Genomic DNA, 13,458 nt, shown 5'->3' on the forward strand with positions numbered 1-13,458 from the left:
AAATACAGGGGCATTGTATTGTTTCAAACTGATTGCTTTGTGGAGAGAGGAGACCAGTACACATAACAGGCCTATAACAAGACGTATCCCTGGAACAGACATGAATACCAACTAGAATACCAGTCCCTTCGTGGACTCTTTCCATCGAAATCCATTGGCCACAACAATCCTGTTTATTTTCATTTTCCATTTCCCCAACAAGGCAGAGTAGGCAACCGTTCCAATGTTCTGCCTGTGGTTCTGGCTGTGCTGACTAACGTCCATATCTGGGTCCTCTCTGTCGAATCACCTCAATATCCCTGGCTGCCTGGCTGTTAGGCTGTGTGACTGTCCTGTCCTGTTCTGCCAGACAGAGAGAGAGAGAGGCCAGGGATAGGCCCATCTGCAGCCTCTGATAACATTATACCCTCTCAGATGAACATGGAGATATCAGCATCTGGACCGTCTCCGAGAGGCTGTATCTAGCCACAGAGCCAGGCAGCGGTACATCTATCACTCCATGCACCACTGTAAACTACAGAGAGCCCAGAGAACAGCACATCACACTCACTGAAATGAGGTGAATCCAGCTCTACCTGCTTATCACCTTCTAACCATCCTGACAAAACGACCTCTTAGAGACAGAGCTATAAACTCAACAAGCACCAACCCGTCTTCAAGGTCGCTGGTGCTTGGCTGTTTTCTTAGCTCCGGCCACACATCTCAGAGACTAACAATCTCTCCCTTTAAAAAAGGAGAGTTCCACTGTGAGCCAGAGATCCTTTCTTCCCATCGGAGCCAGAGATCCTTTCTTCCCTCTGCGCAGGTGGTCCGCACCGCTTTGTTTTCTCATCCAAAGGACTGCATGAATTGATGATCTTATGAATCTGTAAAAAGCCCTGCAAATCATCTCGGTAAATCTCCCCGCAGCAACATTTAGCACCTCACTGGAGTCTCTCCCTCTCCGGCCCCTCTCCCCTCTCTTTCTTCTGGAACGCTTGGGGGTCTTTAAGTGTGTCGAACTTTTCGAGGATTGTTTTTCATGTCCTGGTAATTAATTGCCCCTAATTAATGGTGGTTTACGGTTTACTAACGAAGCGGAACAAAGCTCACTCCTGACACTAAAGCTGTTGTCTCAGGCTGAGAGAGCTGGGTGTGATTCCTGCGATTAAGAGCGATGTTACTGTAGAGAGATTCCAGTGGTGTGTGTCAACAATAGTACTGAGCGATTAGTGCTTTTTGAGGTCGGTTTGGTTTCGGTTCCATAATTTAAAAAATATGACGGTTTTCGATTTCGGTTTTGATTATTTGGGTTGATTGCTATAACACAGGATCTAACAATTAATACACGTCCCATGATTATTATCACTTACTAACCATCATTTATTCACATTACTTTACTAAAATATGTCTGTGGTTGTGTATATTACATTTGTCTTATTTGATTACTTTATTATCAATTAGCTGTTAATAAAAATATTTTTTTTAAACTGACATTTCGATTAATTGGCTCAGCACTAGTCAACAATTATCTGGCCTCCCTCCAGAACCATATTGCTCAATCTTGTGTATTTGATCTAGTGGCAGCAGTTATCCTTTTCACTGAATCTAGCAATCAACAGACATGCTTGTTGTTGAAAGAGCATATGGGACAGCTCAGATAAACAAAGCATCACTGTTGGTAACAGCTAATAATGACAAGCCCACTGAGAAACTTTCTTCTGCAACTCCCCCACTTCACACACATTAGGAGCCAAACAACTCATTATCGCCATTATCGTAATTAGCTGGCCTGAATAAGGAACATAATCAGTCTGGAAAATCAATGTTTCTGTCACGCCCTGACCGTAGAGAGCGTTTTATGTCTCTGTTTTGATCAGGTTGTGATTTGGGTGGGCAGTCTATGTTCTATGTTCTATGATTTTCTATTTCTATGTGTTTGGCCGAGTGTGGTTCTCAATCAGAGGCAGCTGTCTATCGTTGTCTCTGATTGAGAACCATACTTAGGTACCCTTTTCCCCCACCTGTTTTGTGGGAAGTTAACTTTGACTTTGTTCAGGGCACATAGCCCAAAGCTTCACGGTTTGGTTTTTGTTCTTCGTTTTGTCGGTGTCATTTTTGATTAAATAGAAAATGTACGCTTACCATGCTGCACCTTGGTCCAGTCCTTCAGCCAGCCGTGACAGTTTCATCCAAGTCCTAAAAAACTCCTTCCTTCAAGACAAAAAACAACCGCAGCCAACAGGCATATTCACAGTAGATATGAGTCTGCACTGAGACGGGGGAATTGGGAGACATTCTAAGATGGTGACCTCATCGCAGACCTTTTCAAACGTGTTGTGTTGATCTAAAAACGTTAGTCTGATTTCCCTTCAAGAATGACTGAACACGCCGATTGGCACGTGTTTTTCTGTTGCTCATTAGAAAAATGAGATTTCAGTCTTGGAGTTGTTTCCTGTCCGATTCCGCTTTTGGTTAATGATGTTTGTCCCCCATGAGACACTGTAGACACAGAAGCCTATTTCACTTCTCTAAAAATCCCCAGAATGAATCTAAGAGAACACAAGAGATCTTCATTTTTATGTTTTTTCAGAGGATGTTTTCATTGTGCAATTTTACATCTAACTAAGGTGTTCTGTGCAGTATTTCTCAAGTAAAAACATGTGAGACGGGTTGTCTCATGTAAACAAAGTCAGAGCTGCTGGGCAGGTCTGTCTCACTGTCTCTGCTATTGGATAGAAAGCGATCACCACAGCTGTTCACCCCATGTCAGTGAGAAAACAGACATTGTCAAACCAAAACCCAACCTTCATTTACATGTTGTGACGCACCAATGCTCTGTTTTAGACGAGACGCCATTATGACCAAAATTATCCTATTTACACTTTGTAGTCATTTTTGACATTAGAATAACTGTTTCTGATTCATATCAGGGACACATAGGCCGTTTTAAAAAGCAACAAATATCTTTGAAAGGCAATCGCTCTTTAAGAGAGAGAGAAAGACTGGACATTTCCAGGGCTCATCAAGATGTCCCATTATTAAAAATGAGAATTCCTGGTAAATGGCAAGCTGCTGAATGGCTGTGTGTGTGTCTGTGTGTGTATTTTACGGAGGGGATTCAGGGGGGTTTCTGAGGAGGTCATTTCAAGAGGAAATCTCAGTAATTTGAAGAGGGGGGGTGGGGGGGTTAATACTGAAAGCTGAGTACTACTGTGCTGTTCTACACACTATGTTAGTGGGAGCATAGCGACCTGAGAGAATGACAGACAGTGTATATCATTGTGTGTGTATGTATAGAATGAGCTTATCGATCATGACCTCTTCTCTGCGTAGTCTTGTGTTCACCTACACAGCACCCACCCCTCTCTACATGGCCATCGTGTCCCTCTCCCACTCCTCTTTCCACTCTGCCGCCTTGGATCTCTGTACATGGCCATCGTGTCTCTCTCCCACTCCTCTTTCCACTCTGCCGCCTTGGATCTCTGTACATGGCCATCGTGTCTCTCTCCCACTCCTCTTTCCACTCTGCCGCCTTGGATCTCTGTACATGGCCATCGTGTCTCTCTCCCACTCCTCTTTCCACTCTGCCGCCTTGGATCTCTGTACATTGCCATCGTGTCTCTCTCCCACTCCTCTTTCCACTCTGCCACCTTGGATCTCTGTACATGGCCATCGTGTCTCTCTCCCACTCCTCTTTCCACTCTGCCACCTTGGATCTCTGTACATTGCCATCGTGTCTCTCTCCCACTCCTCTTTCCACTCTGCCACCTTGGATCTCTGTACATTGCCTGTGGTCACACCTCTGTTCTTAATCTCTCCCTTGAATTTCTTCTCCTCCTCTTTCTTCTTCTCTTCCTCCAGCTTTCTAGCGGCTAGATGTTCTTTACCATTTGGACATCAGATTTGCCACCAATGCTTCTTATAGGACACATCACTGCACTCTATACTCTTCTGTAAACTGGTCATCTCTGTATACCCGTCGCAAGACACACTGGTTGATGCTTATTTATAAAACCCTCTTAGGCCTCACTTCCCCCTATCTGAGATATCTACTGCAGCCCTCATCCTACACATACAACACCCATTCTTCCAGTCACATTCTGTTAAAGGTCCCCAAAGCACACACATCCCTGGGTCACTCCTCTTCTCAGTTCACTGCAGCTAGCAACTGGAACGAGCTGCAACAAACGCTCAAACTGGACAGTTTTATCTCCATCTCTTCATTCAAAGACTCAATTATGGACACTCTTACTGACAGTTGTGGCTGCTTTGCATCTCTACCGACCTGCCCTTTGTGCTGCTGTCTGTGCCCAATAATGTTTATACCCTGTTTTGTGCTGCTACCATGTTGCTGCCATGCTATGTTGTCATGTGTTGCTGCCATGCTATGTTGTCATCTTAGGTCTCTCTTTATGTGGTGTGTTGTCTCTCTTGTCGTGATGTGTGTTTTGTCCTATATTTTTATTTAATTTATTTTTAATCCCAGCAGGAGGCTTTTTTGCCTTTTGGTAGGCTGTCATTGTAAATAAGAATTTATTCTTAACTGACTTGCCTAGTAAAATAAAGGTTAAAATAAAAAGGCTCTGCACAGACAGATTCATCTCCCTTGTCTCCACCCTTCCATCTTCAACTCCAAATCCTGCAATCATTCACTCATTTGTTGGACTCCTCTCTCCGTCTCTCACCCCGGCTCTCAGCCGGTCCGCTCCACTGGTCTGTGACGTACGCCCAGGGCTCCTTCCCTCCTTTCCCAGCTTCCCTCTTTCCCAGGCCCAGCAATATACACCCTCCTCTTTCTCCTCTCTATCCTCTCTTCTCCAATCACCCTCTCTGCTCAGCAAAAAACACCTCCAACAGAGCCAGACTCCAGGGGGACTGGTCTGCGTGTCATGCCCTGCTGAGGAAGCCTGACCTGGGCTAATCTCTGTGTCTCTCATCCCCCTGACCCTGGAGGAACCCCTCATATAGCCCATTCAGAATCTGTACTCAAGACTCTACTCATCATGAGCTAACGATGGAGACAGTATTTTCCCCATTGCACTGTTGTGCCTTACACTCCAATGTAAGATGGTTAGCCACTCATCGCAGGTGATTTGAAGTGTGTGCGTGTGTGTGTGTCTGTGTGTGTGTGTGTGTGTGTGTCTGTGTGTGTGTGTGTGTGTGTGTGTCTGTGTGTGTGTCTGTGTGGGAGTGCTTCTGTCTGTCTCTCTCTTCATCCTCATCAAACAATGGGAGGTATGTATTAGCTCCGGCGCTCCTAGCAGCGCCCAAGTTCCAACACTCCAATTTGAGATGGGTGGCCTTTCAGTTCAATCAGCTCCTATCATCCAATCAAGGCTGGCAAGGGCTCTAACGCCGTCTGAGTGGGTATAATCCCTGTGGTTACAGTGTTAGCAGGGGCCCTCCATCCAGCCGTGTTAGTGCCAGGCCATCCAGGAGTCACGGAGACAGGTGTCAGCAGGGTGGAACAGGGTGTTAAACAAGCGCGGGGGGTGAAGGGGAGGGGGGCGGTGTTTACCCAGAGTCATGGCAACAGTGTCCTCAGTAGGAAGGAATGTTAACCTTTGTGACTTCCCCTTCTTCAAGATCTATATCCTGTTTCTCTTTAGCCCTGTTTCTCTCTCTTCCTCTCTCTCGCTCTCTTTCCCTCTCCCTCTCCCTAGTTCTCTCATTGTCCCTGTTTCTTGCTATTGTTGAATTCAATTCCGAGGTCCTTCACATAAGAGTGTGACGCACAAAGAACACACAGCAGTAGCACCGATACTACACCGAGTGCCAAGCGATGGTGAAGTGGGAATCGATGCTCTGATTTCACAGTCTCAACAGCAAAACAAACAGATAGACAGCGGTAAGGAACATAAAGAGCCCCGGCCCAAGAGACAGAAGGTCAGAACATACAGAGAGACATGAGAAAAAGCTGTCGCAGTTTACTGACCAAGGAGCTGAGAAGAGCAGGCACTCGGCGGGAGATTAAACAACAGATTGATTGACAGCCTGAGAGAGCCAGACAATAAGGATGTCCTTGCCATCTCCTCTTCACCATAACATCTTCCCAGAGAAGTTGGTGGAAAGCCAATTACTCAGACATAGACATGTCATAAGGACAGCTTAATCACTGTTATTATTAGCATGTTTAGCACTCTCTGAGGAGAGGTCAATTATTCTAAATGAACTTCCACTTTAAACAATCAAGTCAATATATATTTTTTCCTGATTTTTGTTTATTTATTGGACTTAACAATAAACAAATAAATTAGATATCTGACTAAAATCATCAACATGGTTGCCTTCTGCATTTCCGATTCCAGTGTTCACAATATATTCATAACATGTCAACTTCTCACTGAGGACAGATCAGCTACTGTAAGTAGTAAACAGGAAGTGAACTATGGCATGTGACTGACGGCCAAGTCTGATAGAGGCCAAGTTATCTCAATACTCTCAAAGTGGCTTCCTCTCTTCCTCTCCTTCCCTCCCTCTGCAGTCTGCACTGACATTGATGAGCTAGACATTCCTGATGGGCTTCTACCATGTTGCTTTCACATATCCTGTGTTTTCTGATCAGTGTGCAGAGGAAGAGAGAAAAGACTAAGAGAGGAATATACTTAAGACTTGAGATATTGCCCATATTTCCATAGCTCCATTGTTATGGATGAGACGGTGGGCTAGTTGGAAATGAGAGAATCATTGCAGTAAAATGCATCACCTGCACTAAACAGTCAGCTAGGAAATCTTCAATCCATGAGTAATGGAACCATAAAACCAAAGGAGGGAAGAATAAAACTGGCCCACGTTACGCTCCGTAACTCACGCTCTCTCGATTTCTCTCGTTCACCGTTGTGACTTTGTGAAAAGCGACACACTCAAATGTGTTTATGAGTTGATCCCTTCAGTGTTCCGTAGTGCAGAAGACAGAGCTTCTGTGTTGACAGCAGATAGCCTTTAAACTAAATCAGCTGATCAAACTGCTGTGATACTGCCGTGCCAGGCTGAATACAAAACAAACCTGAGGATCGCCCCAATCATGTTGACTTGACGGGCACGCCAGCACCGTATGCCAACGTATGATTTTCCCCTCGTGTAGTCCCACTAGAGAGGAATCGTGAAATAAGGATGTACTAAAAAGAAATTCCAACATTGGCATCACTCAAGATCTTTATTGTGGCACGCGTGCGAGAAGTGGAGGACGCCCCACTATTTTAATTCAATTGTCAACAACTTTTTTTTATTTGGAGTAGAATTATCCTCAAAGGTTTGGATTAAAGGATCAAAATCTTGGCCTCCGCTGAAGACTTCTTCGACGCATTAAGAACAAAGTGGTGCGCTGAACTAGTGATTCCGGCGTAATCTAGAAGAAAGCACAAGTGAATCCTACTCTGACATGATGCAAACTATGCCTGACAAGCATTAAAAAAAATGACTCAGGCTGACGCTCTGTCTTGCGTAATCACTCATCTTCTTGCATTAGACAGTAACCTGATCAAACTGTGTCAGCTGTCCTCTGAAGTCGCAGTGTGTGTGTACATGCCTGCTTCCCTGTATGTTAGTGTGTTTAAGGCAGAATAAGACGGTGACTCACACCGACATTGATTTATACTCGGTGCATGTGGATGTGTACGTGTGCACACCGACAATAATTGGTATTCAAATCTTCTCCCCCCCCCCGAGTCCATCCTATTGCTGCCGTTTTTTCAACCGCCAGGGCCTTTAGCAGATCCATGGCCCAGATGCATGATGACAAGGGTCTCAAACGGATGGCTCTCATTGCACGCAGTCACATAAACAAATGGAGGTGATTAAATGCCCAGAGGTGATAGGAGCAGCAGTAACAACAGACTGGCTGGGGTGCAGTGTGGTGGTAGTGGTGCTGGTAGCACCAGATGTGGAATACGCAGTATTAGGAGCTCTGCAGTATGGCAACTGCTCGGCCTCCGACTGCAAGGCACTACAGAAGGTAGTGCGTACGGCTCAGTACATCACTGGGGCCAAGCTTCCTGCCATCCAGGACCTCTATACCAGGCGGTGTCAGAGGAAGGGCCTAAAATGTGTTAATGACTCCAGCCACCCTAGTCATATACTGTTCGGGAAGTTGGGAAGTTAAAGCTTGGTCGCAAATGGGTCTTCCAAATGGACAATGACCTCAAGCATACTTCCAAAGTTGTGGCAAAAAGGTTTAAGGACAACAAAGTCAAGGTATTGGAGTGGCCATCATAAAGCCCTGACCTCCATCCTAAATAAAATTTGTGGGCAGAACTGAAAAAGTGTGTGCGAGCAAGGAGGTCTACAAACCTGACTCAGTTACACCAGCTCTGTCAGGAGGAATGGGCCAAAATTCACCCAACGTATTGTGGGAAGCTTGTGGAAGGCTACCCGAAACGACCCAAGTTAAACAATTTAAAGGCAATGCTACCAAATACTAATTGAGTGTATGTAAACTTCTGACCCACTGGGAATGTGAAAGAAATAAAAGCTGAAATAAATAATTTTCTCTACTATTATTCTGACATTTCACATTCTTAAAATAAAGTGGTGATCCTAACTGACATAAGACAGGAAATATTTACTGGGATTAAATGTCAGGAGTTGTGAAAAATTGTAAACTTCCGACTTCAACTGTATATATGATCTCAATTACCTGGACTAACCAGAGCCCCCGCACATTGACTCTGTACCGGTACCCCCTGCATATAGCCAAGCCATTGATCTTTTTACTGCTGCTCCTTAATTATTTGTTACTTTTATTTCTTATTTTTGTAGGTATTTTTCTTAAAACTGCATTGTTGGTTAAGGGTTTGTAAGTAAGCATTTCACTGTAACTGTGAGAAATAAAATGTGATTTGATTTGCTCTGGCAGTTTGGCCTGCAGCTGTAGTGGATCACCCACACACACACACACACACACACACACACCAGAACCCAGATACAGAGCTCTCAGTGTGTGCGTGTCCCTCAGGCTTGCCCAGCAGACACGCGCTGTGAAGTCCTCCTTGCCTCTGCTTTGCTTTTTTTCCCCTCTCTCCCCCACCCCCCTAATTCTCTCCATCGCTTTCTGTCCCTCTCTTTCTCTTCCTCTTAGGTAGCCATCTCTGGCTGCCTCCCTGTCTTTATATCACTCGTCTCTCCATCCATCCAATCAATCCGTCCATCTCTCTCTCTCTGCCATTGTCAGAGGGCCTCACTTTTTCTCCCTTCCCCTCGTCTCCATTCCTCCACCTCCCGTCTAAATTAGTTTTCCTGATTTCCATCCTGATTTGCATGATGAAGGGGTGTTGAAAACCAGCCATCACTCCAGCTCCATCTCCTCACTGCAGCTCTGCCTCTCCTCCTTTCCCCCCAACCCCCTCTTTCTTTCGCTCTCCTCCATCTCCCTACCCCATTCCAGCTCCCCATAAACTCGACCACGTTACATGTCATGATTCCTTACTCCCCTCGGCTGACTCCCCACCCCCCCAGCCCTGTCACTGGCTTGATTAATGACAGTGATCACCAACCAGACCCCAGCCAAGGCAGCCTGCAACTCTGACAAAACCCTGCACAGTAAACAGCACAAACACCTTGCTCTCTTACTCCAGTAAAGGATACATGCACATACAGTAACACACTCATGCATATAACATCATTCTCTCTCTCCCTCTCTTGGCTATAGAGCAGCAGCTGTGGAATACACACATAGGGGTAACATAGGAAAGACTCATGTTTCTCCAACAGTAGACATAATCGGCAGGCACAGCACCGCTCTGTGACAATACACACAGTATGGAAGCAAGATCTTAACCCATTCACTGCCTTGCTAGAAGCATAATCAATATTACTGAATATAATGACATCAGCCTACACTACAGTGTAATATAACTTAGTAATAGCTCATGGGTATCATATGGGAACCTATAAAACAACACTATCCACACAACCCACTTCTAATTCCTGTGTTAGAATCATGAGAATTGTAACTCATTCTAATAAACATTGATGCAAGCTGAGCTAAAGCAATTCCTCTCGGATACAAACAGATGGCGAAACCAAAGCCATGCAGTAAAAAGAGCAAGTTGTCTTGGAGATTTCACATTAATCCATATCTCCAGTGTGCAGCACATGCACTTCTCATGGGATGGTGAGCATGAAATGGGCTGTCCCTATGGGAACAGAAGGGAACAGGTTGGGACTATCCCTAGGCACACAGACATACAAGGGGGAGAGGACAATAGTAGCCTCCAGCACTGCCTAAGGGTGCCTGATCATTCTGCAATACAACATTTATAGATATCAGACCAGCTGATAAGGTGTTGAGAACTCAAAAGTTCCAGAACACATGATGTGGAGAATGTCAGGAAATCAGTAGTAATCTATCAGAGGAACACATGGGATACTGGGATACTGGGCTAGCACACTGCGACTGTCTGTTCCCAGAACCCAGGCAAGCAAAATGACTGAGGACGCTGTCATCAATGACTGACTGGACAGAGAATGTGTGGTAGTAGTGGGCTTCTCTGCTCTGCTGCGGTATTTGTCATGAGCAGGCATGTGGCTGAATCGATATTCACACTGTGCGGTTACATAGCCTATGCGCATGACGTGCACCGTCGTATATCTAGCGACACCCCAGTATGTGTATCCCAACTATGTTCTGTCGATACAAATGATGAAGTGGAAGACGTATAGGTTATGGAGTATGATGGCGACGCAATGTACAATTCAATATCATATCAGAACACTGGCCAGAAGGTACGATGGTGGCAATATATGTTTACTTTTGGTTTTCAATATGGGGTCGTAACAATGCATGTTTGCATATAATACAACCTGTCCAAACACAGAAACTAAACCGTGCTACCATGTAGCATCAATATATCGATGTGTAGGTTAAACATCAACGATGTGTGTTCAATGAGATACTGACCACATCGGGCTTAGAAAGCTTCACAGAAGACCGCAGGAGGCGCGTAATCACACATACACATACACAATCACCACTGTCCCAGGCAGGCAGCGCGCAGTCCTATCCACTGACAAAATATCCCATTTACAGGACGAAAAGGCGTTCAGGTTGTCACGCACTCCTTTTAACTTGAATAGTCAACAAAAGGTCAGGGCAAGTTCCTACAGAAAGTATGATGTCTTTCTTTACGAGCAGATAGCCCATTCTTTATATCATTCCCAAATAGAAAATGTTCTTACCTGTCCCCACAAGAGATAGCAAAGTGATGACAGACAAGGGAACGGAGTAGTTCCACACGGCCGTAAATGCCATCTTTGATAGTCCCGCTGATCTCTTTTTGGTATTCCTCTTCCTTGGAGAAATCAAAGTGACGTGAACCCGCAGGTTCACCCGCGAATAAAGCCTGGAGTGTGTCTGGTTCTGTTTAACAACATTTGCGGGGGGTTTTTACATACAAAAAAAAGTGCTTACAACTAGACACATACGCCCACTTTTTTTCTCGTTGACGTGACTAAACGACTGTGGTTCGGACAGTTTTTCTTGGTTACTTAAAGATGTAAATATATTTTAAAGAAGGGGAGAGGGCGGTACTCGGAACTGTTCTCTGACCAATAAGAAGCAAGGAGCAGGTGGAGGATTGTAATATCAAGATGAGGGTGGGTTCAGAAAACATACTACAAACTATCAATCAATGTAGGTAGGCAGGCTACTATAAACCTGATTGATAACAAACATTAATAGCCTACCAAATAAAAGGTATTTACAAAACATGCATAGTTAAGCCAACATTTATAATTATAAGACTGTTTGATATTCAATGAGATGCATTTACAAATATATTATATATAAAATCAAACAGGCAGTCCATTTGAACTTCTGGCTGTAAGTGCGAGACCTATATGTATACATATACACAGTATGTTATTATAACATTCAAAACATACTAGGCTGAAGATTAAAATGATGTGCTACATGGCCTTATACATGGAGGCTATATAACTTATTGTCGAGCAAATAAATTTATTAGACCTATTGGATATTGGAGTAGCCTAGGAGTAAACAAAAAACGTGTGTTTGTTTGTGTTCTAAATGTAAAGTGAAATCATCAGTGTAGTGTAGATGAGAGCACTAGCCTAAATAACAGGTATATTTGAGCAAACTACCGCTTGGAATAGCGCTAATGGAATGAAACCAACAAAACTCTCCGGCGGTTTCAAATCCTTGTTCTAGACAGAGCTTGGGGGCGCTAACGGCTGAATAAGAAGCACCGGAGACTCAGTTTACCGTCATGCTGTGGTTGCACTGCACCCCAAATTGAGTTTTCCAGTCAGAGCGTGGCACCAAACGGGCCCATTATGAAAATTGTATTTTCTTTTGAATATACCTCAGTGAATATTTTATTATACGTGAATGATTATGTTTTAAAGTAAGTGTTTGGCGACACCTTTGGATGGGTAAAGTGCATAGCATGTCAGAACAGCTCGTAACATGAGCCTATAATTAACATGTATTTGTTAATTTATGTATTAATTCAGCCTGAAAATTATAATATATTTGAAGCAGGGCACATTCTCATTTTCAGCTTTGAAAATTACTCGATGGAAATGCTGTAGCCCTAAGCCTGAACGTTCCTCTAAAATTGCTAGATAAAAAGTGGCCTGTCTCAGTCTCCATAATAGGTCCATCTGTATAAATGATTCTGCCCGGTAGTCGTGGGTAGCCTGACATGATTGTAGGCTACGGATTTACCCTTCTGTACTTCTCCCGCTCAACCACACTTCCGTTCCTTCTGTCTTTTGATTTCTACTTGTCCCACGCCGAGGTATGTTCGCTTTCATCATGTTGTTTTGGCTAGGATAATATCCGCCCCCCGCGTCCCGTTTCATTTCCCCCTGTCACTTTCTCTCCGAGTGTTTGTTCCCCAGTTGTCAGCGGCGGCTCCCCGGCACCAGATGGGGCATTGTTGGAGAGTAATGATGGGGGAACACCTGCCTCTCCAGCGAAAACCTAACGTTCATTTCAACCCATACATACATACATGCAATTTAACAGAATATTGAGCGGGCCCTAGTTGCTATATTATTCAAGAGAACTATACATGCTCTAGTCATTCCAATGGACATGTCCACTGAGACAGGCTTCCATAGACCGGTATGCTGCTGCTGCTGCTGTCTGTCTTGCTGAGACATGTTGCACTCCTGTTCGCAGCAAAGTAGCATCAGCTAGTCACCCAACTATAGGCTAATGTAATAACCATTGTGTGGTTATGGGTATACTTATCACTCACTATATTGTGCATGGATATTCTTAGGAAACAGAATCAATGATGATAAATACTTGGTGTAAGGTAATAACAACGATTCCTAACAATTATTCCTATATGATATGTGAGGTAAAAGTGTAGCTGGTCATCTTTTTGTAAGCCTACTCCAATCCTACGACCTTTAGCTACTGACATGAGGTCAGAAGCCAGACCCTATGCCAGTGTCTAAGGGCAGCCCTCAACTTTACCCGGTGACATTAGAAGGGAAATCTGATTC

General features: G+C 44.3%; 1 protein-coding gene across 8 annotated transcripts in view; it reads right to left on the minus strand.

Annotated features, from left to right (window-relative positions):
- LOC110510240 (cell adhesion molecule 4) overlaps positions 1-11,521 on the minus strand; it is a 161,358-nt gene extending 149,837 nt beyond the window's left edge. For 2 of the 8 annotated variants that reach the window (XM_090226167.1, XM_090226165.1), the window contains exon 1: positions 11,158-11,464. In XM_090226167.1, coding sequence (XP_090082293.1) covers positions 11,158-11,230 — 73 coding nt within the window. In that variant the 5' untranslated portion in view covers positions 11,231-11,464. Of the gene's footprint in view, positions 1-2,124; positions 2,631-11,157 lie in introns of those variants that run through there. The other 6 variants (XM_090226168.1, XM_090226169.1, XM_036975408.2 and 3 more) reach the window with 5 other exon arrangements.
- Between the last annotated feature and the right edge of the window lie 1,937 nt (positions 11,522-13,458).

The sequence above is a fragment of the Oncorhynchus mykiss genome, chromosome 3 (assembly GCF_057628025.1).
Source record: "Oncorhynchus mykiss isolate SJ-2025 chromosome 3, ASM5762802v1, whole genome shotgun sequence".
In the NCBI taxonomy this organism is placed as follows: Eukaryota; Metazoa; Chordata; class Actinopteri; order Salmoniformes; family Salmonidae; genus Oncorhynchus; species Oncorhynchus mykiss.